Raw genomic sequence first — 26372 nt, 5'->3', positions numbered from 1 at the left:
TACAATTGCGATTGCGATGCCTCAAACTCCATCTCCATGGGACGAAACTTGTGAAGGGCTATCATTTTTTCACATATTTATGGCATTACCAACTTCACCGTTCTCAGCTTTGATATATCATATGTATTTTCTTGGACTTTGAGACTTTTCTAGCTAGGTAGCTAGGGCTATCCTTTCTTCTTCTACTACTTTTTTGATACGCTCTAGGGTTATCTATTCGGCCACCTCCTATATATATATTTTGCTTATACAATTAATATGACAAGAGTTCTGTTAATATGTGTTCTTAAGTTATCTATTTTTGAAAATATTTTCTTGAAAATTGAAAAAATTGTCAATACTTTTTCAATTTCGAAAATTTTTTTTCAAAAAGTGAAAATTATTGTGTGTCCTTAGAGCACACATTAGCAAAATCCATATAACAATTCTAAATTCTAGGCCCTATCTTTGTTGTCGTGCTAAAGAGGATTATGGTTTACTAATAATTAATAACACAAGGAATTTACTAACGTGTGCCCTTAGAGCATACATCAACAAACCATTTTAGGAAAAATGAAAAATGAATGGTTAATGTGTGTCCTAACATAAAGGCATACATTAACCAAACCCATAACATAATATATGTAGTGGAAAAAAGAGTAAGCATTATATGCATGCATCAAAGTCGTTAAGAAAGATAGTTTCCTTTTATAAATACCAATTGTCTATGTCCAAATCAGCAGTAAAGACTTTATCCAAAAAAATTAAATCAGAAGGAAGACTATTCTGAGTTTCTAAACCATTTGCGTACAAGTTTAACATACCACATGTACACAAACCAAACTTGAGAATGTATTTATCTTGCTATCAAAACGTCTGCTGCTTTTCAAATTTTCTGTATGCTGAGGTGCAATCAGGTTGAAGATAAAATGTCATGTTCATGTAGGGTTGTCTTAATTAATTATAGTTTAGTCAAAGCCTGATTCATTACTAATTTTCCTTTTAACTTTACAACTTTCATTTCCACTGTCTACTCTATTTCAAAATGAAAATTCTTTGAAAATTAACTGATATTTTCATTTTTAGATTTTCTTAATTTGTTGTATGTTAAATCCATAAGTGATCCCTTTCTCATGGCATGAAAAAAAAAAATCATTCTCTCATGATGGTATGCTTACAATAAAAAGAACAAAATGATTTTGGTGATGAAGTGGAAATATTTTGAAGAATTCTTCAAAAGAAAAACCACTTCAAGTGTTACCTAGCTATCCCACATAATTATAAATATTCCACTATATATATAAAAGAAACAGTTACAACCGACTAATACTTACAAAACCTTCATAGATTAGGCTGTTGTAAAAACAAAAGCACAAATATTAATATTTATTGTGAAAATTAATATTATGGGATTCAAAAAGATCTCCAAAAATAATAATAGAAACAAAGAAAACCTAAAGAAAAATAGACAACCACACACAAAATAAAACACAGCAGATTTACATGGTTCAACAATAGCTTACATTCATAGGTAATGATGATGCAATAATAAATTTGTAGAATACAAAGATGGTGCAAAGACATTCTCATATAACCTAAAACCCCAATGCCCCCAAATAGATCTCACTACATAAAAAATTAAAGGTTGCACCTAAATACAATGAGAACCCTCAAATAGATTTCTCTCTAAATCAAACCTAACAAAACAAATTAAGTCACACAAAATACCAAACTACAATACCACACACAAACCAATATACCAAACTACATGTACATGTACAGTACCATAACGTGGCAATTCAAGCCACCAATCAACACTGACTTGACTTGTAACCGCAACAAACGACTTGTTTGCGTCCCAATACAGCTTCTACAAAATTTTCTCCACGAACAAACGCGTCCGCATCAACCTGCAGATCAGGTACCCCAAAATAAATCTCTGGAAGATTCTACCAATGAATTCACTAATAATCTATGTGTTTTCAAAGAATTCAAGGTGTAAAAACTCACAAGAAACTCAAGAATAAGCTCATGAAGAGAAAATCAAAGATAAACACCTAGGAAGATGTTTTATGATAGTTTTGACTCAAAGAATTAAAGCTCTCTCAATGTTAATGAAACAATTGCCTCTCCCTATGAAAATCATGCAGAATGGGGGTATTTTATAAGTAGGTTAAGGTCTGGGCTCGGTATAAAAATAAATAATGAAAAATTGTCACAATTCGCTCGAGCAAGGTTGAGCCACCTTTCAAAAGATAGTATCATTGTGTCAACTTTAAATGACCATATTTCACTTATTTTATATCCAATTTTTGGCAAATTTGCATCCATTTTGAAGCCTCATATGTCTATTTTTTAATGAAATAATTTTCACTCAATTTCAATATGATATAAAAGATATAGGAAAAAGATTGTGAACTGATTCTCTTTAAACAAATAACAACCTTGTTGTTCTAATGTACACTTCCCAATATTTTCAATCAGGGTTTTGAAATTGCATCCATTTTGTTTTCACCTTCTCTACAATCTGTTTTTTTTTTTTTCCCCCATGATTACTATGATATATTGTGTTATACAATTGATGTTTATAGATATGTGAATGCGATAATATTGAAATTTTCATCAAGCCAATCACCAAATTAAGATTATTTCTTGAAATATTATTCGAATCATTTCAAAGCTCAAGTACCAAGGAAAAAAACAAATTGGGGTTTGACAATATAATGTCAAAATTCAAAGGAAATATTGAAGTGGTGGAAGAAAATCAAGTTGTATCACAAAGAGGTTGACTATTATAATAATACAACGAAGAAAAGATGGAGGTTGTTGAGGTGATTCATGAAGATTTTAAAGTAGAAAAGGTCATAAGCTACGATTGTTGAGAAAGCCTTCAAATATCACAATGATATCAAATTCAATGGTAAATCCATAACTTATATATAGGTCCAAAGATCCCATTGTTTTATTTGAATGAAATATGTCAAAGTCTATCGATTTTGGTTATGGTCGAAAGATTTGATTGGGATTCAAATTCTTATCTGGTGAAACTTGTCAAATGTGTGAAAAGTAAAGAAAAAGACAAGTTATTTGGTTAGTTCAATAGGTATATTTTGTGTAAGGAAAGAAGACAAAAGGTCCGGGATTGAAATATATACTAGATATAATATTTATCTACTGTTTCCTTTATTTTAAGTACTTGTGAATTTTCGTAATTAAATTACAGTCCTTTTATCATAATGTATTTATAAGAAATTCTGCAATACCTACTCTTTTTTGTTTTTTTTTGTTTTTTTTTTTTTTGGGTGTGGTCATGATACCTATATTAGTAATATGGATTAATTACACATGCAACGACGGAGCCACATATAAGTCAAGGTGGTCACCCTAACTTACCAAGGGTACGTTTGGTACATTGAATGGGGATTACGACAAGAATCTTAATCTTTATTACTAGGAATAAAATGTGTTGTAATGTAATAACTAAACATATTCATTAGTTTGGTTGTAAGTTATAACATTAGAATGAAACTTAACATTTATTTTAGGAAATTTCTTACTCATACAATTATATTTCCTTAAAAATTGTTATTTTTAATTTTAAGAGAGATATATGTTATTTTTTATGATTTTTTATTTTTATAATTATTAGATGTATATGGAAATTTTGTTTACTTGGAAATATATTAAGTTTTGAAATTATTGCACTTACTAAGGAATAGGTAATACAACATTTTAAAGAGGAATAATTATTCCTCATTTTGAAGAATAGCTATTCATAAGGAATGATTATTCCTTATAATAAAAACATAACCAAACTAAAGAATAATTAAACTATAGGAATAACTATTACATTAAAGCGCCTATTACAGTCTACCAAACATGCCCCAAAGATTGTTTTCATACTTTAGTGTGTGTGTGTGTGTGTGTAAATATATAAAATTAGTTTTGTCTACCCTACAAAATTTATTGAACACTTGAGGATATTAAGAATTTTGATTCAACAAAAATAGAGTTATGCTACTTCTACAATATTCTTACAATAATTTCATAACAAATTTTAAGTGGCAAGTCGTTACTGATTTTAAACTAAGCCCACCATTGACATTACTTTTTATCCATTAATAATAATTTTTCTCCTATGATTTATTATGAAAATATTGTGGACGTAACATTTCTTACAAAAATAATTTTTTGCCCCTAAACATAATCCTTAATTTTTAAAAAATAAAACCCTAAATAACAAAAATCAAAATTAGCCTAAATAACTGAAAAAATAGCCCAAACACGGCAAGATTAAGCTCAAAAATAACAAATTACAAAATATTCAACAAAAAAAAGCATTCAAAAACAAAAAATAAAAACCCCTAATCATTTAGGTTTGTTCAACCCATTTCATAAAAATAATCTATAAAAAATGAAACCATGAGAAATACTGTGACCGTGAGTTCTCCTAGATGGTTCTGATAGCTATGCTCTCCTTGTCTTTGCAGTCACAATAGTTTTGCTCTTCTTAGCTACTTGGCTACAGTCACAACAAGTATCATCTCTCTCTCTCTCTCTCTCTCTCTCTCTCTCTCTCTCTCTCTCTCTCTCTCTCTCTCTCTCTCTCTCTCTCTCTCTCTCATTATTTTAAACTCTCTTTATTACCCTCATATCAGCATTTTTAGTTATCACTTTATTTTTCATCAGTTTATTTTTGCTTTTTCATTATGTTAGTAGAAAGAAACTATAAAACTCCATATATTAGCATTTTTTTTTTATGATGACAATATAATCAAATTCTTTTTTTATTAAATTTTATATAATTTAAATTTCTTAAGGACTATCCTGGAAAAAATTTCTAGGGCCATTATTGTATATGTGATAGTAATTTTGTCGCATTCATTAATAAATCAGATTAAATTGACAAACTTCACAATTTTCATGTATTTTATTATATTCTTCATGTTAGAGGTCACTAAAAGATCAAATAAAATAGTATCTAGATCAAATTTGATTGTAAGCTCCAGCTCACATGATAATTTGTTTTTTTTTTTTCTTAGACAAGTAGTAATAGGGTCATACATGACAGTAATTTTGTCACATTCTCTAGTAACTCATGTTACATTGAAAAATACCATAAAAGACCCAGTACTATTAATTAGGATTTGCTTTTAGTAATATTTTTGCTTGGTGATCAAGTATTATGAAGCCTATAAGCTAGCCCTACTATAACATAAAACCAAAAGTCAATTTCAATAAAAATTTCTTTTGAAGCTTCAATATTTTTAATGGATTTTAAAGTTTTTCCCGTGGATTCAAAGTTTTTCTAAAGCTTTAGTCATACAATTGTCATTCATTTACTATCACAGAAGATAACTGGTTTTCTCAAATTTTATTGCTACCTATGTAGCTCTCAATTTGCAACTATCACATTAGGGTTTCATTTGAAATAAGAAGTGAGAAGTTTTTTTTTTTTTTGGGGGGGCGGGGGGGGGGGGGGGGGGTGGTCTGAATCTAAATTCAAATTGCTGAAGTGAGGTATCCAAAAGTATCATTTTTTTTTCTATATTAGTTAGTGAAATATAAATTTTTGGATGAGATTAGATGAAAACCCAAAAGGTGTTCATTTTAATATCAAGCTTGAAATTAAGGCCTTATAATCCTTGGTGTAAAAACTCTGTTCTTTTTGAAATCTTTCTTTGTTGTTAGAGCTTTATTCAAACAATTTAATGTATAAATTAATGTAAATCCATTCCAACCCCTTGATGCCATAATATCTAAATATCTCCTAAAGCGAGCTAAAATAAAAAATAATGGTTCCCGATGCTGACAAAATGCGAGCAACGTCATCTTAAAAAGGTGTTTTATGTCACAAGCACATGGGTCCAATTAAGCCTGGACCCTAATTGACATAATATTTGGGTAGATTCATTACAGTCCCTTATGTAATGATAAATATGTAACCCTCAAGAAAGAGAGGGTTTGTATTTTTATTGGCAAGGATGAAAAAGGGCACAAGTGGGGTTTGTCTGCAAGTGCAAGCGATAGAGTGTATTAAATCAATGGGTGGTAGAACCTAAACAACAATGACAAATCGTGTGTGTCATTTACATAAAGAAGATTGGTTGGACGGTTGAAAAATTGAGGCTTTATATGCCACAGCTGAGAATGAGACAATCCCATTCCCCTAATATGGTCGGTGATTGGCCAAACTTGGTTCACATATATCCATGCAAACATTCACGCCTTGCTATCTCTTTTGGATTTGATATTATATATAATTATTAATGATGATATTATAGAAGAAGAAGAAGAAGAAGTACTACTGTACTGAACTTCCATCGTGTGTAATAGTAATAGTAATACATAACATATCATATCAACTTGTTTGAAGATGTAACTCTCAAGAAAGTTAGAGAATCCCTCTCTCTCTCTCTCTCTCTCTCTCTCACTGAAAATCACGTGTACATGCAATAAGAGGCCAAGAGAGAGGTAGGGTTGACGACCGCCAAAATGGTCCAAGCCACGGGATCCTTGTGGGCGTTGTAATGGAGGACCAATAATATTATAATAATTCACCCTCAACCAACCCATTTGTGGGTCCATAACTCTCTTGCTAGGTAGGGACTAGGACCCCATATACCCTATATAGCTAGTGCGGGCGTAGATAGATAGATTTGAAAGAGAGCCACCACATATGGCCACCCCCACCGCCTCTTCTTCTACATTAATTCTCCCCTACCTAATAATACCACATGCTTCCCATTGGACTCTATTAATTTGTCCAATTCTTTCAAAGATATTTTTAGCAGCTGTCTAGGTTTTTCTCCTACAACTCTCATGCAAATGCAGTCCCATCCCCACGAAAACAACTAGAGATCACTTTTGACACCAACTATCGGTAACCCCAAAAACATTACTAATCGTATTGAGAAACATCTACATATTAATGATCATTAGCTGTTTAGCCATGTTTGGAAGAAATTTTTTTGAGAATGCTTCAAATCTTCAATTGATGTCTTAAACACATATATGGGCATGCATGTTTCTAATAGGAATATCATTTAATTCTAAAGTTTAAGACTATAGCTTAAGGAAAATTATTATATATTCTAGAAGTACCACTACAAAAATTTGGGGCTATAGTCACATTTTTAAAACACAATTATAGGCCTAAAAACTGCCAGCGTAAACCCAAATGGGCTATTCCCTAGCACTTCCCAGAAAATGTGACAATAGGCTTGGATGACTTACACTTGATATAGGTTCCGGCGGTTTTTGTAACTCTATACTAGCGCTTTTTAAAAATTAAAAACCGTTGTAGCAAGTTGAATCTATACCAACACTTTTTATAATATAACCTTTAGCGGCAGTTTTTTACCCTATATTGGTGCTTTTAAGACTGTGATTGGGCCCAGTATTATATGGAGTTCCCAAGTTCTCTATTTATTTTTCCGTGTGAGAGAACTCTCTATGAGCACCGAATAACGTTTAACTAGCTTTTCCTTACCTTTGAACTTTTTCCTTTATTAACTAGTTTTTACTTCACAAAATGCCATCCGTGGGTAGACTAGGAGGATTTTGAGCGTATTTTTGGAGATTTAAGGAATTAATAGCCAAGCACAAATACCAACACAAAAGAAAATTTCCACAACCTCTCACCCAACAAGACACCAAATTTTGTACATGAATAACCCTCTAATAAGAAGGGAAAACCACAGGTTATCAACAACCAAAAAAAAAAAAAAAAAAAGGAGGGAAACCCACAAGAAACTAATCTAGGTAAAAACTTCTGAATTAAAATATGGGTTTACAATAGTCTTGTTTAATTAGAATAAATTCTAGAAGGTACCAAAATATTAAGAACGCACAATTCTTGTATTGCTACAAATTTCTTAACACTATGGTGCTTTTCAACAATAACACAAAGAAAAAGATCTCATTATATGAGTTTTAGCATATGAGAAAATAGAGAGGAATTTTAACGGTCTACATAAAGCTTTCTTCAAAATCATGACCATGAATAAGTTCTACTAGTTCCCCATCGATCACCTTTAGGCTTTTTATTTCACCATGTATCATTCATAAACTCTAGTATGTCATTCATGTATGGAAATCACATGTCAACCCCTCACACTCATCCATGGAAATTAACCCCATGTATCCATATCTATGGAAAATGCAGGCGTCTTTCGTTTATTATCTAGCACCATTTACCTATACTATTTTGTTGGCTCTTTTCCCAAGATCTTTTGTGTGGATTTTGTGGGCTTTCATCACCTCAACTCACCCACCCGTCCCCCCCCCCCCCCCCCCCCCCCGCCCAAAAAAAATATTGCCCTTGAAGACCTTGTACCTTGCTGCACCATACATCGTGCTACATTAAACTTCTTAGATTTAGTACCATTAGCAATACTACTTTGTTGGGCTTTTTTAAAAAAAAAAAAACTTGTGAGTACACGCACATCTTTCCTCCAAAGATATGCATTGAACATCCAATCCTCATTTCAAAAAAGGGACCCCTTGATGACCTTGCCACACCTTGATGCATGCTTGTCTAGCTCCAAAATATTCACGTTGCTCATCCCCAATCCAACTGCGAAGGCTCTAAGTGTATGTACCTTATTCTTGCTACCTTGCCACACTCCACCATCGTTACATCTTAGGGAGACTCCAATTGAGGTATTAATATTACATATAAAGAAATCACTTAGGAAAACAAATTGAGGTCTTAATATTACATATGGGAATACCATTTAACCCAAAAGTTCAAACTTACCAATTATGTTATATTAATTTTTCAAGTTTTCTATTTTTCTTCTATATAAAATTTTCACTCATACATGAATATCAACCTAGTCCCTCAAAAGTCATTTCTCTAGTCAATGCTGCCAGCTCACAATAATAAAGCAATCAAATAGAGGGCTCGATTAAACTGAATTTAGCTAGTAAGTAAATCATGATTGGGGAGAAATTTTAAAGAATAACTCAAGAAAAGGCTATATATATATATATATAGAGGATTGAAGTTACATCAAGGGTAGCCCTTTTTGAATGGTAGATTTCATTAGATCCAATAATGCTCAGGGCATTACTATCTACATCATTAACTCGTTAAAATTTCCTCATCTTTCTCTGCTAAATTTATATTGGCTAACCTAGCCTCGATGGTTGAGACCAAATCACTTACAAAAATACATTCTGAGGATGTTTGTGCATGCTATACGTCTTTATGAAAAAATTGATGAACTCGCAGTTGCTGACAAATTAGTATAAACTGTTATTTTGTTTGGTTGAACGGAATTAATAAATCCCATAATGACTATTTGGCGATCTCAATCTCATGATTTAAGTCTTGGGGAGATCTTCATTTCCTTGATTAACGTTTACTTCTCACACAAGTCCAAAGTATACCAGTTGTCATGGATAAACTTTCTAAGTGCTTTCCGTCCATTATGGGTCAATCTGACTTCAGTAGTAGTACTGTTGGGGATATTTGAGTTCAGTTTCACAAGATAATATTTGAAACGTCAATAATATGGGGTCAATGTTTATGCAAGAGAATTCACAATGGGAAGGAAAAGGACCACTAAAACCTTTCAGTAAAGACAATTTTTCTTACATGCATAGAAGAATATAAGATTGATGTGAATCTGGGACGAAAAGGTCGGTCCACTTTGAATTTTTTTTTTTTTTTTTTTTTTTTTTTTAAATTTTAAGTTTTCTCAACAACAACCAAAAAAAAAAAGATTTTCAAAGTGGACCGACCTTTTCGTCCCAGATTCACATCAATCTTACATTCTTCTATGCATGTAAGAAAAGTTGTCTTTACTGGAAGGTTGTAGTAGTCCTTCCTTCCTATTTTGAATTCTCTTGCATAAACATTGACCTCATGAAGATATAATAATAATAATAAGATTATATAATAAGAATATATAAACGATTATTTCATTTTATGAAGATATATATATATATATATATAAACATAAAGTCAACAATATCTATTGGCCTAATGACGATTATCATATTGAAAGTTGGTGAAAATTACAAGCCACATTTTCATCATTCTTGTTAACGTACATCACCTAACTGTAATTTGATAATCAATGATATCGCCAAATTGGTAACCAATCCTTATTAGCAACAGATATTCTAGTAAGGACAGGGCTTATATGACTCTATTATTACTCACTGACTTTAATAAGGTCTCAAACTTTCCAGCACTCTCTTCTTCTTTTTCTTTTTTCTTTTTTATACAATTTAATAAGGTCTCAAAGCTTTCCAGCACTTTTTTTTTTTTTTAATTCTTTTAAAGAATGGTAATTTTGATGAGAGTAGGGGTGTCACTATCATTGAAAATTCTCTCAGTACTACTCCATCTAACTCGTATGCATATATGCAGCCTCCCACGATGCAAGAGTCAAGTGATATTTCTAAAAGGCATCCTTTTTCTTTCTACCCATTTGGAGACTTATAAAGAAAAAAACGAAACTTATAAGCAAGCCATTTCCATAGATAGAGATATAACCCACATACTACAAGGATATTTCTGGCTTTAGCTTGTCATACGTTAACAATTTGATGGAGAGAGAGAGAAAATATAGCCTTCTTTTTCTTGGATTCCTAAGGACCCATGATGATGTATTTATTAGTCCTCTAATGCGACACGGTTTGGCTTTTACATAACAAAGCGCATAACTTTGATAAACAACCATTTAATGATCAATTTGAGTGTGTTTGTATCTGTGTGTGTGTGTGTGAGCGAGAGAGAGAGAGAGAGATGATAGGATTGGATGATGAAAGAAACTGTACATTAATTCAAGTGATAATTTCAACAAATGCAAAGATCCCTCAAGAATATATATTCACTAAGGAAAATTAAAAACAAAAAAAAAATCACAAAATTATAAGTTGAAATCTGAATATGACGTGAAAGGAAATAAAAACAAAGAGAAGACGGCCTTGTTGTTGTCACGATTAGGAAAGCGGTCACGGGTTTCTCTTGACTCACATACATATATATTCACATATGCACATTCAGCTATAGATCCAACCCATCCCCCACCTATGCATGCCTTGCCAGGAATTTTGCTCCCTCCAAGCCCCCACACCATCACCTCCCTAACAATTACTTTTTTACAATTGGATGCACCACTGCTATTTTATTAATTACTTTCTTTCAATTTTCTTTTGCTGAATAGGAATTGTATGTTAGATTGTCTACCAACTATCTTTTTCAAAAAATTTCTGCACTGGATACAGAATTACCGACCTCTTCCACCCCCACCGTCCCTTATCCTTTTGCTAAATAGGAGTAGGGTTCGTAAATAAACCAAGTCGTTCATAAATAGTTTCAGTTTGGTTCGATAAAAAATTTGTCCATGTTTGTTTGTTTATAAACAAGCAAAGTTTGAGCTTTTAGTTTTAGGATTTTTAAATAAACGAGTTGAGCCCAAGCAAAAAATATTGTTTATGAACAAACTCGTAAACAATAGAATTCGATAAAAAAAACAAGCTGAGCCTAGGCTTGCTTATGTGTTTGGTAATAAGCTTGACAAATAAACTCATATCTTAGTCTTTAATTAATAGGAAGTTAGGACCACTCATTTGAACAAAATGGGCTTGATAATAAATTTTATATGGGCTTGATATGTAATTGTGTTGAATCTCAAGTTCAAGAGCTTGATATTGAGCTTAAGTGTGAGCTTGACTAATGAATCAAGTTAAACTCAAGTTTTTGGACTTTATCATGAGCTTGAATTCAAATATTGTTTTTAAGCTTGGTTCAAATTTGAACATTTTACTTTTGTTGTTGATCCGAACTCGAACATTCATTACTTGACAAAATTTAACTCATTTACAGCCCTAAATAGAAAGGTTATAAGTCAAAAATAAAGGGGGGAGAGGGAAGTCGTGAAAAACAAAGGTTAGGATTATGTGTGTTTAGAAAAAAAAATGATAATAAAAAAAAAAAAAAAAGCTTTTTCTCCTTTCTAATATTTATATGTTATGTATTATGCGTCCTGTGTACATTATTTGAATCACATGATTAAGATTTTTTTTAGAGTTTTTAAGGTTATTTCATCATAGAGTTCCTAAAATGTTATCTATCTGTGAACATCTTGAAATGAGTAAATTAAATTTTGCTCCATCATCAATAATTTAAATAGATATTAAGATGATATTTCCTTTATCCCAATTTATTTGTCCTTTATTCCATTTTGGGATATCCCAAAATATTATTCTGTTTCTAAAAGTAAAAGTTATTAATTTACTAATGTTCCTATTATACCCCTACTTTATTTTCAAAACTATTTGAAAAGAAAACTAACAAATATTTAAAAAAATCATTCTAATTGAGGCACATTTTTAGTTGCCTCATTAAGAATAACTCTTAAAAAAAACTAATAAATTTATTAAATGGTAGTTTTGTAAACTTATATATTTTTATAAAGTAGACAAGATAATAAATGATATTTTATTAAAAATTTTGACTTTTTAAATAGGACAAACAAATTGGGACAGAGAGAGTAATAGTTAACATTTATTTATTTTGAGAAAGTAGTTAGCGTTTATTTTAAATGTTGAAGATGTAGTAAAATATAATCTACTTATCTTAAAATAAATGAATATGATTTATAAAAAAAAAAAAAAAAAAAAAAAAAAAAAAAAAAAAACATGATGTAGTTAGCTTAGAATTATACACAATCCTAATCCTTCCTTAATGACGCAATGAGTACAAAATAAATAAATAAATAAAAATATTTACAAAATAAATAAATAAATAAAAATATTTGGTGCAATTTAATATTAACTTCATGCTAATAATAACAGGTTGATTAGAGACTGGAAATTGTGCACCAGTATCAACGTGGTACTTAATTGGGGAGATTCCATCTCTTATTGCATGCCATAAGTCAATAAGTTTCTTAGTGAAATTCTCACTCCATTACGTGGCATACATATGCCCTTTCATTTCACCAAAAAAAGAAGGCCTATATGGCTAGCATGGTCACTTCCTTTTTTTCTTCCTGTTTTTGAGAATCTAGCGTGGTCTCCTTTGATTTGGAACTTGGAAGAACCCATGGCAACTTAATTCATAAAGTTTTCTATATTAAAAAAAAAATAAAAAATAAAAAAGGAAAAGCAAAATATATGGATAATCGCAACTTTGTTTTTAATACAAGTATAAACGATTATGGATTTTAGTCAAATATGATATTAAGGATGTGACATAATGAGGTCTAGAGTTAGGGGTGGGCCAAGAAAGGCATGGACGCCACGACCATGTGAGAGCAACTTTTTATATTGATTGTATATTAGTGGTAATTTGATCAAAATTGTACATTAATCTATCTTTAAAAGTAGGCCCATCTAGAATTTTACTACTCACATTATTGAAGAATTGACTTTTTTAATGTTTGGTTAATGGTTACTAAAAATTGATGCCGTTCTTATATTATGTCTACATCAGTTATTTAAGTTAATAAACTTTTCCTCAAAAAAAAAAAGTTAATAAACTATTTATTATTACAATATTATAGAACATTATAAACTAAAGGTCTTTTCTTCACCTTAATTACATATGAATTTTAGTTAATCTTTACATCGTATGAAAATACTATTAATTGAAAGAATAAAAGTTGGGTCTTACACTCAATATTTGCACCATAAGTATTACATGCACGACATGCTTTTGCCATTTTTTTTTTATTATATATACACAAATTATTAAAAAAGAGTTTAAAATACTACTTTGTTCAAATTCTATATAATAGGCAAAGTTCAAGAAATTTCATTATCAATTTAGACTTATAGAAACTTTTTTGACTCTCAAGAAATTGATCTTAATTTGAGACGAAAATCTTTCCTTTAGATAACAATTGTAGTGGACTTCTAAGAACATATATGGTTTTCGTCCCCTTTAATTTTTTTTACTTTCTATTTTTGAATATTACCCTAGCTAGTGTAACTTTCATCTATAGGGATCACTTATCCGATTGAAGACAATGATCATCTTCCTCGTGCATTAACGGGAAAAGATGATCAATTACTATAAAATTTTCAAAACACTGCCCCCATAAAATAATAATAATAATAGTAGTAGTAGTAGTATTACATAAACGCTGCATAAATAAGATTGAAGTCGGCGATCTTCCTCTTCTTCTTCTTTTTTGCTGGTAAAATGGTGACCACAATAGTAGCACCGGGCACTAGCCTCTAGCCCTCACAGTCGGTCCATTGATCTCCCCACCACTAGCACAGCGCTACAATCCATCCTTACCAAGTCAATATTCTCACAACATTGTCAACACAAAGCATCAAAAACTTTTTGTTTTATTATCACAATAGCGAATGCACTGGTTGGATGGTATAGACTATAGAGATGAAATCCATGTTTTATTGTATAACAGCAAGCAAGGTAAGACAAAAATGTTTTAAACATCGTCCTTATACTTTAAAATATTTCACCCTACTCTATATACTTTCAAAACTGTTTCAAAAATGTTTTCGTCGTTATTAATTTGATGGATAAAAAATGTCAATGTGGTAAATAAAGCTTATGACACATCATAAGCTCCATAGACTTGATTTCATGAGTTTCATTTGTCAAGTTGGTATTTTCCGTCCATTCGGATGACAATAAGGTTTTTTCATGAAACTAAAGGCGATACATTATATAGACAACCCAAAGATCAAATTCAAACTTACATCCTTCTAAAAAAAAAAAAAAAAAGAGTAAAAATATATTGATACTTACATAAAAATTCAAGTATGATTTTTAGAACCTCTATAAAGGTGATATACTATATAGATAGGGACTAAGTTTATCTTCAACCCAGTTTGGAGCTATCTCATTCGACCCACTATATTGTGTTTTATAAGATTATTTATGAGTATTATTTAAACAAGTCATATGACTCATTAAAATTATGTGACTAAAACTACACATGTATGATCTCTTAAATCTTTACATAGTGGGTTAGAATAAGACAACTCCAAACCAGTTTAAAGTTAGAAACTGCCTTAATCAATACATAAGTCATAATACATTTGTCTACCTCGATAAATAAATAAATAAAGCCATATTACATTTGTTTGTTTCATTAAAAAGCTTTTTTTTAAAACTTTTCTGTATCTTTCAATGTTTTGTATAATAAAAAATCTTGATCAATGAAAAATAACTTAAAATCGATGGAAATTGAATTTTACTTTTGAGAGATAGAAAAACATTTATAGACAAATATTGTCATTGTCGCTGCCCGCTATCACCTTCACCTCCACTGCCTTAATTAAGATCATTACCCCCAATTATTGACATTGTCATGGCCATCACCGCCTTCACCAATTACTGTGTTCATATTTACATGAATTACTAATGATTTTATATATTTATATAATCAAAATATTAAAAGTTTTTAGAATGATTTTCAAAAATATTATGGAACATTAAAAAATAATTTTTTAGAAAAAGAAAAATATTTCCTTGTAGAAAATTTTAATTACTCTGGAAAACTTTTTTTTCAAGTTTCAGGTAAAAATATTTTTAAGTTTAAAGTATGGGTTTTTCACCAATCCAGGGAGGATTATAAAAGAAACTAACTTAAAATATTGCAAATCTGCAGGCTCTTTATGACGCTGCACTTGAAGAATACGTAAAGAGTATCAATGTAATGTATAGTCATTTAGCTTGGTGACCAATAGCAACTCATGTGTCATAATTTGGTGAGTGGGGTAGAGTTTATAAAGCTGGCACAAAACAATTTTCATAATCATTTTTTCTAACTTAGTTATAATATATAATAAGTTGTGATCACATTATTTTCGTATGTGTTCACTCTTGACACCATTTTAGTAGTAACCACAACATACTACAACAATTTAAAAATAAAAAATAGAGAGAGAGAGAGAGAGAGAGAGAGAGAAATGATGAATTGGTAGAGTTATTGAATTTATAATTTTTAAAGTTTGAATTGTAATGATGGAAGAAAGGTCCAAAGGCACCGCTAAGGGGGCTGTGGCCACCCTGTCCTACTTTGAGATGTCATTTTCTCATCTTAAAACACATGTAGGGCCTGAAAGCTATGTAGATCTTTCTATTAACTCCCTATCACCAATTTTCTTCTCTCTTCTTTCTTCCTTCACTATGCAATTTGTGAGAGAGAGAGAATTTTCTTCTTCTTTTTTTTATTTATTTATTTATTTTTTTTAATTTCTTGGTACGACATTTTAACCATCTCTTATCCTGCCTACCACTTGCTCCCGTCAATATTCGTACTACTGATTACTCAGGGCATATATAAAAAGTGGGGAAGACAGAGCTTGCTTGCCAAAGCCAAAACCCAAAAAGGGCTTCATTATTAACTTCTTTTAGTTTATGGCAATTGCTGCAACAACTTCAAACATGAGCAACGACGAAAACAACATCAACAACAACAAGGCCGCTGATGATGATGATGATGATCATGAGCATGATATGGTTATGCCCGGATTTCGGTTCCACCCCACTGAAGAAGAACTTGTTGAGTTCTACCTTCGCCGTAAGGTAGAGGGCAAGCGCTTTAACGTTGAACTCATTACTTTTCTGGATCTTTATCGCTATGACCCCTGGGAGCTTCCTGGTAATTACCAATATATATTCTTGCCCCCCTTTTCAGGCATCCTATGTATATATATTATTAGCATGTGCAATTTTTTTTTTTTTTATATATCTATTATCTCACTTTTTCTGTTTATATATAGATATGTATGTTCGTATATATGTTATCTAGATAGCTATATATATATATATATACATACATATACTTATTGTGTGTATATATATATGTTTGTGTCGGTTAGCCTTGGCGGCCATTGGAGAGAAGGAATGGTACTTCTATGTGCCTAGAGACCGCAAGTATCGAAACGGGGATAGGCCTAATCGTGTTACAACTTCTGGGTATTGGAAGGCAACTGGAGCTGACCGAATGATTCGAAGTGAGAACTTCAGGTCAATTGGGTTGAAGAAAACCCTAGTTTTCTATTCTGGGAAAGCTCCTAAGGGCATCCGAACCAGTTGGATCATGAACGAGTATCGCTTGCCTCAACATGAAACTGAACGATACCAAAAGGTATGTTATATATGAATCTATATATATATATATATATATATATGAATCTAATTACTATGCATCATCAATCTTCAAAGAAAAACTCTAGGGAAACTAGTAAGCGATAATAAGCACGAGACTCTCAGTTGTTGATGAAGGACAATCATCGTACTCTCTCTCTCTCTCTCTCTCTCTCAATATTATTCGCTACTATTTTGATTTTTCTGCACCAATATCATAAACCCTTATAATCAGAACAGAGTTATAGAGCCTAAAAGTCCAATCTTATAACTATTTTATTTTCACTAACCCTTATTCATAGATCTTTAATTAATAGATCATGATTTAGAACACAATCTCTTCTTTTCACAGAAATTTCTTGCAAAGTTTGAGATGTTCAAAGGTTCGCTTCCAAGACATGGATCTTATACAACACGCAATATAATACTACCAATATTAAAACTGCAAGGTGTGTGTGTGTAAGAAAATAAAAAGGATAAAGATAAGAAAATTTCCAGGAAAGCTACTAACAATCTGAGTATTCAAATCTTTTATCATTTAATTGGGTTTGTTTAATCTTTCATCATTGAAATTAATAGAAGCATGCATGAACTCTAAATTCAGTGACTCATAATTAGGGAACATATCATGAATTGAATACAACAGAATCAAGTAGTCACTTATTTTTACTGAAATTGCATGATTCATCACCAACTCCTCCTTCGTTCCTTCCTTCCTTCCACTTTCTTTTCAGGCAGAAATATCATTGTGCCGTGTGTACAAGAGAGCAGGAGTGGAAGACCACCCGTCTCTCCCTCGCTCTCTTCCATCGAGGGCATCCTCATCTAGAGTGGCTCAGTCAAGTAGAAAGCAGCATGACTTAGTTCAGAGTTCCATATTGGACAACTTCCAAGCTTTTGGAGGAGGAGTACTACAGTCACAGCAAATTGAGGAGGAGAAGTTGAAAGAAGCAGATGGAATAAGCAGTAGTACTAACAATTCAGATGATGTCACAACAGCTCTTGGGCTTTCCAAGCACAATAATAATGCATACCGATCAGCTCCAATTAGCCCCACCCAGCTGGGGCTACCAGCTCCAATGGAAGAGGAAGGAATGCTCATGAATCACTCAAAGCAAGCTTGTAATTCTTTAGTCCCCACCTGCACCACCTTCTTCACTACAGCTGGCTCATCATCTATTAATGCGGTGGATGATCTCCATAAACTAGTGCATTACCAACAAGCTTCAAGTATGATCGGTCAGCAACAACAGCACTACTACAATGTTCATCACCATCCATACCAACTCCCTAGCTTGCTACCACAGTCTTCACAACCTCTGTCCCTCAATACTCTACCCAATATGCTTCCAACCGCCTTCTCCGACAGACTGTGGGAATGGAATCCAATTCCAGAGGCAAACCGAGAGTACACAAATCCCTTCAAGTAATCAAATGAACTGATCATTATACATAGATATATATTAAATACTCTATGTTAATTCTAGTGATTTATATATATCTAATTAAGTCTTAATGTTCTTAACTAATTAGCTAGCTTTCATATTTGACCTATATTGATCAATATGATTTGTGGCTCTACTAGGGTTTCAGATTAAATGAGAATACAACTTGATCCTTCTAGTTAAATTTGTTTTTAGCATCTCAAGTTCTTGTTATATAGCCTCTTGTGTTGTGTTTCAACTTTGTTCTAACTAGAAGAGCTGTACATGCTGGTGCTGGGCTAATACAAATTGAATGGTTCTGAAAAAACTTTTCACAATAATATATAGTACTGCAGAAAAATAGATCAATTCCTAAATGCATGTTTAGTTCATTCGGTGACTTCAAATCCATTACTGGCCTCAAAAGTTTTGGGCTTTAATTAATTAGTATGCGTAGATAAAGGTATCTGGATAGAGATCGAATATTGCAAAGAAGTGGGGTTGGACCCATATAGCCCAAGCCAACGTAAAAAAATGGAGACAGGAAGATTGTCCCATTTTGCTTCTCTGGTTGGTGAGGGGACTAACTAACCCCCCAAAAAGAAAATTTGTCTTACTTCTTCGTGTTTCTTAGCTAGATAAAGGTGAAATGCATGTAAATCAGACTTCTTTTGAGGGTTCAGTCCTATGAGGTAGTATCTCTAGACCCAATACTTCATTCTTAAATTCCAATTTCACTGCTTATACTTATGAACCTTAATTTGGATAATCAATTGGATTTTAATCATTGGAGATATATACAGTACCATTCTCTCTGCAAAAGGGTATAAAGTAATATTAGAGATATGATATTATTTTATATGACATATTGTGATTGAAGTAATATTATTTTCATTTAGATTTATTACTTATACAAATTTTAGGGTAAATTGCAAATTATACCTTTAAAGTTTGAGGGTATTTAGATTTTACACCCTGAAATTTCAGAATTTAGATTTTACTCCCTAAAATTTACAAGTGTTTAAACTTTATACCCTAATGTTTCAGAATTTGGATTATACCCCCTAAATTTTTGGAGCGTTTGGATTTTAGATTCTAAAGTTTCAAAATTTTGGGATATAAAATCCATATACTCCTAAATTTTACAAGGTAAAATTCAATTCTGAAATATCAGGATGTAAAATTCAAACACCACAAATTTTAGAGGGTAAATTTTAAATTCTAAAATTTTAAGGTATAAAATTCAAATATCCCCAAACTTTAGGGATGTAATTTGTAATTTATCCCAAATTTTATTATACATTTATTATTAATTATGTTAATAATTAACAAAAATATTTTGCAGTACTGTCATCGATAAATTTAGAAACAACATTTTGTTGCCATTGAATATAAAACATAATTCTCATAGGGATCTGGTCTAGAAATAGCAACTGTAGTCTAAGACATATATAGCTGTGAAATAGTATTTAGTGGTAGTATGCCATAATTATTACTGCAAAGTCAACAAAACCCCGCATGTGCACACTTTGTGGGCGTGCATGTGTGCATCACATTGAGTATGGCATTTTATGGGTTTGCTAGAGAGGTCCATGTATTGTAACGCTTGTGTGTGCACTATACACTATGCTTTTATGGCCTAAAATACTTATTGTCCACATGTTTGTTATTCGTCTGCGGATTTAAGACATTAACATTCCAAAAGGTTATAATGAGCTAGATCCCTATAAATTTTCTTGGAATTTAGACTTTAACAAGCAATAACACAAAGCATTGTGCCCCTATCATCAACAATTATATTTTAGCATACCCTAACAATCACTTTACTTTTCATAGAAAAATGATAAATTATGAAGTTTAACTTCAAATGAGGGGATTTTTAATGGGGTGTTGAGGGAGAAACCAAAACCGATGTGCTAGGGTAAGATTATATTTCCAAAAGTAACATGATCATTGCTTATGAACAATAAATCATGATTAACATGTAAGGACCATCTCGAATCCCTAGTATCTAAAGTAAGAGAATTCATATATGAGCAAACTCCTTTTAGTCCAAATATTTTTGTTATTTTGTTTTTTACTTTTTGTTATTTTGTTTTTTTTTTTTTTTTTTTTCTTTTATCTAGAAGAGTAATGTTGAAGACACTTTTTTCACAACCTTTTTTACAACTTGTTAAATTAACAATTAATGATTTGAATATCACTTTTACATCAGTCCACTTTTGACACCATTTTTAACAAGTATCAATCACAATAAGTTACATCAACAATTGTGAAAAAAAAAATTGTGAATATTTTTGTATTCCTAGAAATATAATTATTGTTTATCTAATGTTCCTAATATATGTCAAATTTCCATTTTAAATTGCTATTATGTTAAAATTTCCCTAGCAATTTAATTATTAAAAGATTGTTTACACATAATGCATCTGATATTGTTGTGACAACAGAAACTTTGATATCAATATGTTGTGATTTGGCATAAGTAGAAGTAAATTTACACAAATAAAGAAATAAAATTATCTACACCATACACAAAAAAAAAAAAAAAAAAAAAAAAAAATAGTTCATCATATATGTGCCTATGCATCCACAGAAACATCAACCAAAATCGACTATCAATAATCTAGATTATAATCACACTCAGCCAAACCTCACAGATAAAACTCATAAGCTCTTACAAACAACACTCACAAATGTCCAAAAACATAAACACACTCTAAAACCCTCACAAGTGCAAATTCCATCACGTCCAAAACAAACACTTTACTCTCACAAGCCTAACCCCTCATAACCATTAGTCAAACTATCAACTTACACAGGTATCTTTCAACCTTAAAAAGAATTACTAAATCACTTTAAATGTTAAAAAAAAAAAAACTTTACTCGTGTTCTTCTAAAAGTATTTTTCCTACATATGGGATGGAGGGGTTGTGAATCAAAGTATTTTTCCTACATATGGGATGGAGGGGTTGTGAATCATAGGATAGAAACGTGATGAATGAAGTAGAGAAGTGCATAAAGAGTATTGTATATATTGTCGTAAAACCTATTACGTTAAATGGAAAATTTCAACTGCTGTATAGAACCAGTTACGCTCTATGGTACTGAATGTTTGGTTGCTATGAAGTAACATATTTATAATTGAAAATACACAAAAAGATAGGATTTTAAATGAGAAAACTTGCTTAAAGATAAGGGTAACCTCTATTAATGAAAATAAGAGGAAAAGTCATTTAAGATGATTTGGTCATGCTTAGAGGAGAGTAATTAATGCACCAATGAGAAAACTGAGTTGATTCAAGTTGAGATAAGAAAAAAAAAGTGTAGAGAAAGACTAAAAATATTATATATTTCAATTATGTACGTCAATTAAGAAAGTAACAAAAAGAATATAACTTCAAATATAATAGAATATTAGAATGGCATTAAAAAAAATACATGTTACTAATCATGACTAGTTTGTTAAAAATGTATGGCGGATCACAATATTTTAAGACTAAGGCTTGGTTTTGTTAACTTCAAGTAAATGGCCTTACTCTTATGCCATGGTGAACAAAAATATAACATTATTTCTATGATAAGGAATAAACTTTTTTTATGAACACTAAAAAAAATCTGATCAAGTCAAAATATATATTTCTCGGCTACTTGATGTTAGTTAAAATTGTTAGTTCCAAATGGCATTATCCTCAATGGTGGCTCCAAGAAATTCTTTCAAGGTAGTTATTAAGAAATTTGAATGATATGAAATTTAATAGAAAGATAACTTCATATATTAACAAAAATAAAATAATAAAAACACACACAAATATATAAAGTTTTATCATTTTTATATTTTGAAATCGTTGCATAATAATCTCATTATCAGTGCTGCAAGTTAATATCTCTTTCAAATTTTAATTCAATAAAAATTTTCTTGGTTTTTTTTTTTTTAAGGAACCTAATATATATATTGTTAAGGGGACAAAAGTTTAATTTTATTGAGCCTAAAAATTTATGATGGTCACAATTTTTTTAAAAGAGAAGACAAATCATAAAATTTTTAAAATTTATATATAATTTTTTTTTTCTAAGTCAGAGTGGTCCTTCAACATGGAGCTGCCCCTGATTATTCCTAACAGCATTTGCTGATATATGTAGTTCACATTTAATAACGTTAACATCTCATAAAATGCTTGCAAATTTTAGAACACCTCTTCTGACTCGTACATAATTCCTTGTTGATTTTTAAGATGCCTTTCACTTGCATTTGGTTAAACTACTAAACTCCATGAGATGCTTTTCAATGATTCTGTGTAATGCAGGTAATGTAACTCCATGTGAAGCTTTCAGCCTTTTTAAATTAAGAGCGTCTAATTAAAACTGATTCAAACCCTTATCAATTCATAAATTAGTTTATTCCTTTTTATTTCCTAGAGACAATTAAAATAAATGCGTATAAACCTAGAGACAGCCAGGAGTACTAGAATTTTAGAGAATATTACGTGATTGAAAATAACCCTAATTTATTACAAAAATGATCCATAATCGATTATTAATTCTTATAATTAAGTAGATATTATGATTTATGCACCACATGATCATCAGTCCCAAACTGAGTTGAAGAGCCGGATGATGTGTAATGAATGTAAAATTAATGAGAGCATATTTGAAATAGGTTTAATTTTTCTTCCATGAAAGTGTGGTGGGGAGGTGAAATTTATTTTCTTCTATAATAATAATTGATTCTAAGCAGAACAGTTAGTTACTTCTTTTCTTGGCAAAGCATATTTCAACGTAAAAGGTTTTGAGGAATTGCAATTGAGACATGAAGAAGAAGTCATGACATGAACCGATTCAACAACATTATAAAAGCTACGATGATGCTGATCGAGCCTATCTTACCAAAGAAGTATAAGGTGCCATTAACACGTGATGACACCGATTTTGTACACAATCACATGATACTCATATGTCCAATAGAGAAGAAGACCAAATGACACAACCAATATATTTAATTAATTTGATGTAAATATATGTTTAATGTTTACTACTGCTTCTTTGAAATCCTACTTGTATTGACCATTTGTTAACTCCTTTAAGTGACTTCAACTAAGCAAAGTCTAGAGTGTGAGTTCCTTGTCCTTTTGTAACGCTGCAAAATGGGCTGAGATTATTAAGGTTTGAAATCGAGCAATCAACAGGCTGTGCCTGTGAATGTGATCATCAGGTTGCTATATATATAAAGCGCTAACCCTATAATGTCAAAAGGCCCGTAGCACATTGCACTTGATTCACTACTTCTAGTTGAAATATTCCATCAGTTTCTTCTCTTCTTCCTGTTTTAACTACTACATTTTGAAGACAACATTGTCGGTATCTTTAGGTTATCATGAACACCTCAGGCCTTTGTACACGTGATGACACTAATTTGTACCAGTCCTGTGTTTGCATTTAAAAGCAGCACCTTTCATGCTCCTCTTTTTCTTGTATTTCCTTCCACAAACAGAATAGCTTGCCAATCTTAACAGCTTCAAAATTGATGCCATTGCAATCTGTTGTGACTCTTAATAAGTTTTAAGTCCAGTACTCACCACTACTGCGCGCTGCACTGTCCCTGCACAATCCGAAAAACAGCATTAGCATTAGCAGAAAGTATAAGGACTTTTGCTCCTGCAAACCCTATTGCCAACAACTTAATGTAACAGCGACAGTCAGTGTATAAGGTGATTTCACTAGCCATGGTTATTAAAGATTTGAGGCTGTTGATCAAATCAGTACCACATCTCCAAAAGTTTCAACTAGGCATCATGAAGTCAGTACCATTTTTCACAACAACTGACATGGCTTGTTATAATTAGTGCATAATAAAAGTAATATCAATAATGTACCAAATGAAGGTGATATTTCTCCTATCACAATAGTATATGTCATCAACTATAAATATAAATATATATATATATATATATATATATTAAGAAAAAAAAAACGTGATGACTTAATAATTTAGTACTGTTTGAACTATGAAGTCGAGTGAAGAAGCTTGCATCACATGTTTATTTGCATGAATCATTGCCAGCATAAGGACATCACCTAGAAGAAGCATGAAGCTCTCAAGTCTCAAGTCAGCTAACACAATCAACTTCGGACAAGTGTGACATGAGCACACTATATATAGCAAAGTGAAAATGAGAGATTGTTTTGTCCGAGTCCAAAAGTGTGTTAGGAAACTTGTGAGATTATTGTGGGGGTTGCTCAAGAAACAATCAGGTCTCAGAACGAAGACCAAGCTATCCAATCATCTTGGTTGACCTAGTTACCAACCTGTGAATCTCTAGAAAGTAATGAATGTAATTATTAAACCATAATTCTAATATACTACCTCTCACGTGTGGACTTAAAGTGTTCCTTGACAAAAGAGATCCAATACGTGGAATTTTTAACATTTTAAATGAAATGTAAAGTAGAGACATAGATCAAACTCAAGATCTTATATTCTGATACTATATTAAATTATTGATTGTCTCAAAAGTTTAAGATGTTAGAAAATAATAAATTTAATCATTTAAACATAATTCTAACACTCAAAAGCAACGCCTACTTGCTTACTTCACATTAGCATTTATTGTGCCCACAACAGACCATTACATTTAACGTAATTGAGCAAGTTCTCATCCGCCTACTAACTAGAAATTATTTTCATGACGCACGTACCCTCGATCAAATTGAGAGTACGACCAAATGCCTTGAGTCTTGGGAGAATGACTTTCCCGCCAAAACCGGCCCCTTACACACCAATCAATACCTCTTAATTTTGTTGGATATAAGATGCACAATCTCATATATTGAGACTGCCATTTTTAGTTTTACCACTGGTTTACTAAGTTAACCATCGGAGCCTCTCTAACTAACCCTCAATGTATCCCATGTCTGGGACAATTTGAGGTTTTTCTTTCTTAACAGCATAACTATCCAGTTGCAATGACTCCACTAATGTTCAGTCCCAATCAAAGCCTTTGTTGCAGTTTCGTTATTCCCTTAAATTTTACCCCTTACAATAGTGATTGGGCATTATGTTAGAGAGTTATATTACGTAAGCTTCTATAATTTTACAAGTGCTCGCATTTTTTTCAACTCCGTTCATTATTCTTTATAATTACTAGTCGCAGACTCATACGATGCGTGGGAATAAATAATTATTTTGTAATTGTAATATAATGTATAATTTTTTCTCTAAAATTTTTTGAAAACAATTTGTTCTTCCTAAAAATTAAATAATTTCCATTCAATCCAATTAGGTCTACTTCGTTTCACTTCGGTCTCATTCGGTCCACTCAGTCAATTTCAGTACACTTCAGTCCATTTTGGACTAATTGGGTCTTAAATTGATTCTTTTTGTAGGTTATCTTTTCAAGTTTAGCTCAAAATTTCATTTTTTATCTTAATTTTTGGGTTGAAAAGTATGAAATTTTATTATATTTGGGCTAAAATATTTAATTTTGAGTTTAAAAAAACAAACAAAATAGAAATAAAAATTTGAAATATGAGCCCTAAAAATGCAATAAAAATGATAAATATTCAAAAGTTCTATTCGGTCCACTTTGGTCTTATTCGGTCCATTATGTTCTCTTCAGTCCACTTTGGTTTTATTCGGTCCACTTTAGTCTCATTCAGTCCACATTGGTTCTACTCTATACACTTCAATTCTATTCGGTCTAAATTGGTCCTATTCGGTCCATTCTGTCCACTTTCGTCTACTTTAGTTCTATTAGAGCCATTCGGTCAACACTGGTCCTTTTCGGTTCATTCTATTCACTTTGATTCTATTCGGTCCATATTGATCTTATTCCGTACATTCTGTCCACTTTGGTTCTATTTAGCTGACGTTGGTCCTA

General features: G+C 31.6%; 1 protein-coding gene across 1 annotated transcript; it reads left to right on the top strand.

The window, feature by feature from the left end:
• Positions 1–16178: 16178 nt before the first annotated feature.
• On the top strand, positions 16179–18700 carry LOC126716118 (NAC domain-containing protein 35). The gene is made up of 3 exons (XM_050417126.1): positions 16179–16583; positions 16804–17072; positions 17806–18700. Exons 1-3 carry the CDS (start codon positions 16340–16342, stop codon positions 18499–18501), a joined length of 1209 nt encoding a protein of 402 aa, XP_050273083.1. The 5' UTR covers positions 16179–16339; the 3' UTR covers positions 18502–18700.
• The last annotated feature ends 7672 nt before the right edge of the window (positions 18701–26372 follow it).

The sequence above is a fragment of the Quercus robur genome, chromosome 2 (assembly GCF_932294415.1).
Source record: "Quercus robur chromosome 2, dhQueRobu3.1, whole genome shotgun sequence".
Classification (NCBI taxonomy): Eukaryota; Viridiplantae; Streptophyta; class Magnoliopsida; order Fagales; family Fagaceae; genus Quercus; species Quercus robur.
The sequence above is the reverse complement of the archived record's forward strand: the minus strand, read 5'-3'. Positions and strand labels throughout refer to the sequence as shown.

Coding starts and splice junctions, on each gene's coding strand:
- LOC126716118 (XM_050417126.1), top strand. CDS start 16,340: ATGGCAATTGCTGCAACAACTTCAAACATGAGCAACGACGAAAACAAC. Junction 16,584..16,803: donor TGACCCCTGGGAGCTTCCTG/GTAATTACCAAT, acceptor TGTGTCGGTTAG/CCTTGGCGGCCATTGGAGAG. Junction 17,073..17,805: donor AAACTGAACGATACCAAAAG/GTATGTTATATA, acceptor CTTTCTTTTCAG/GCAGAAATATCATTGTGCCG.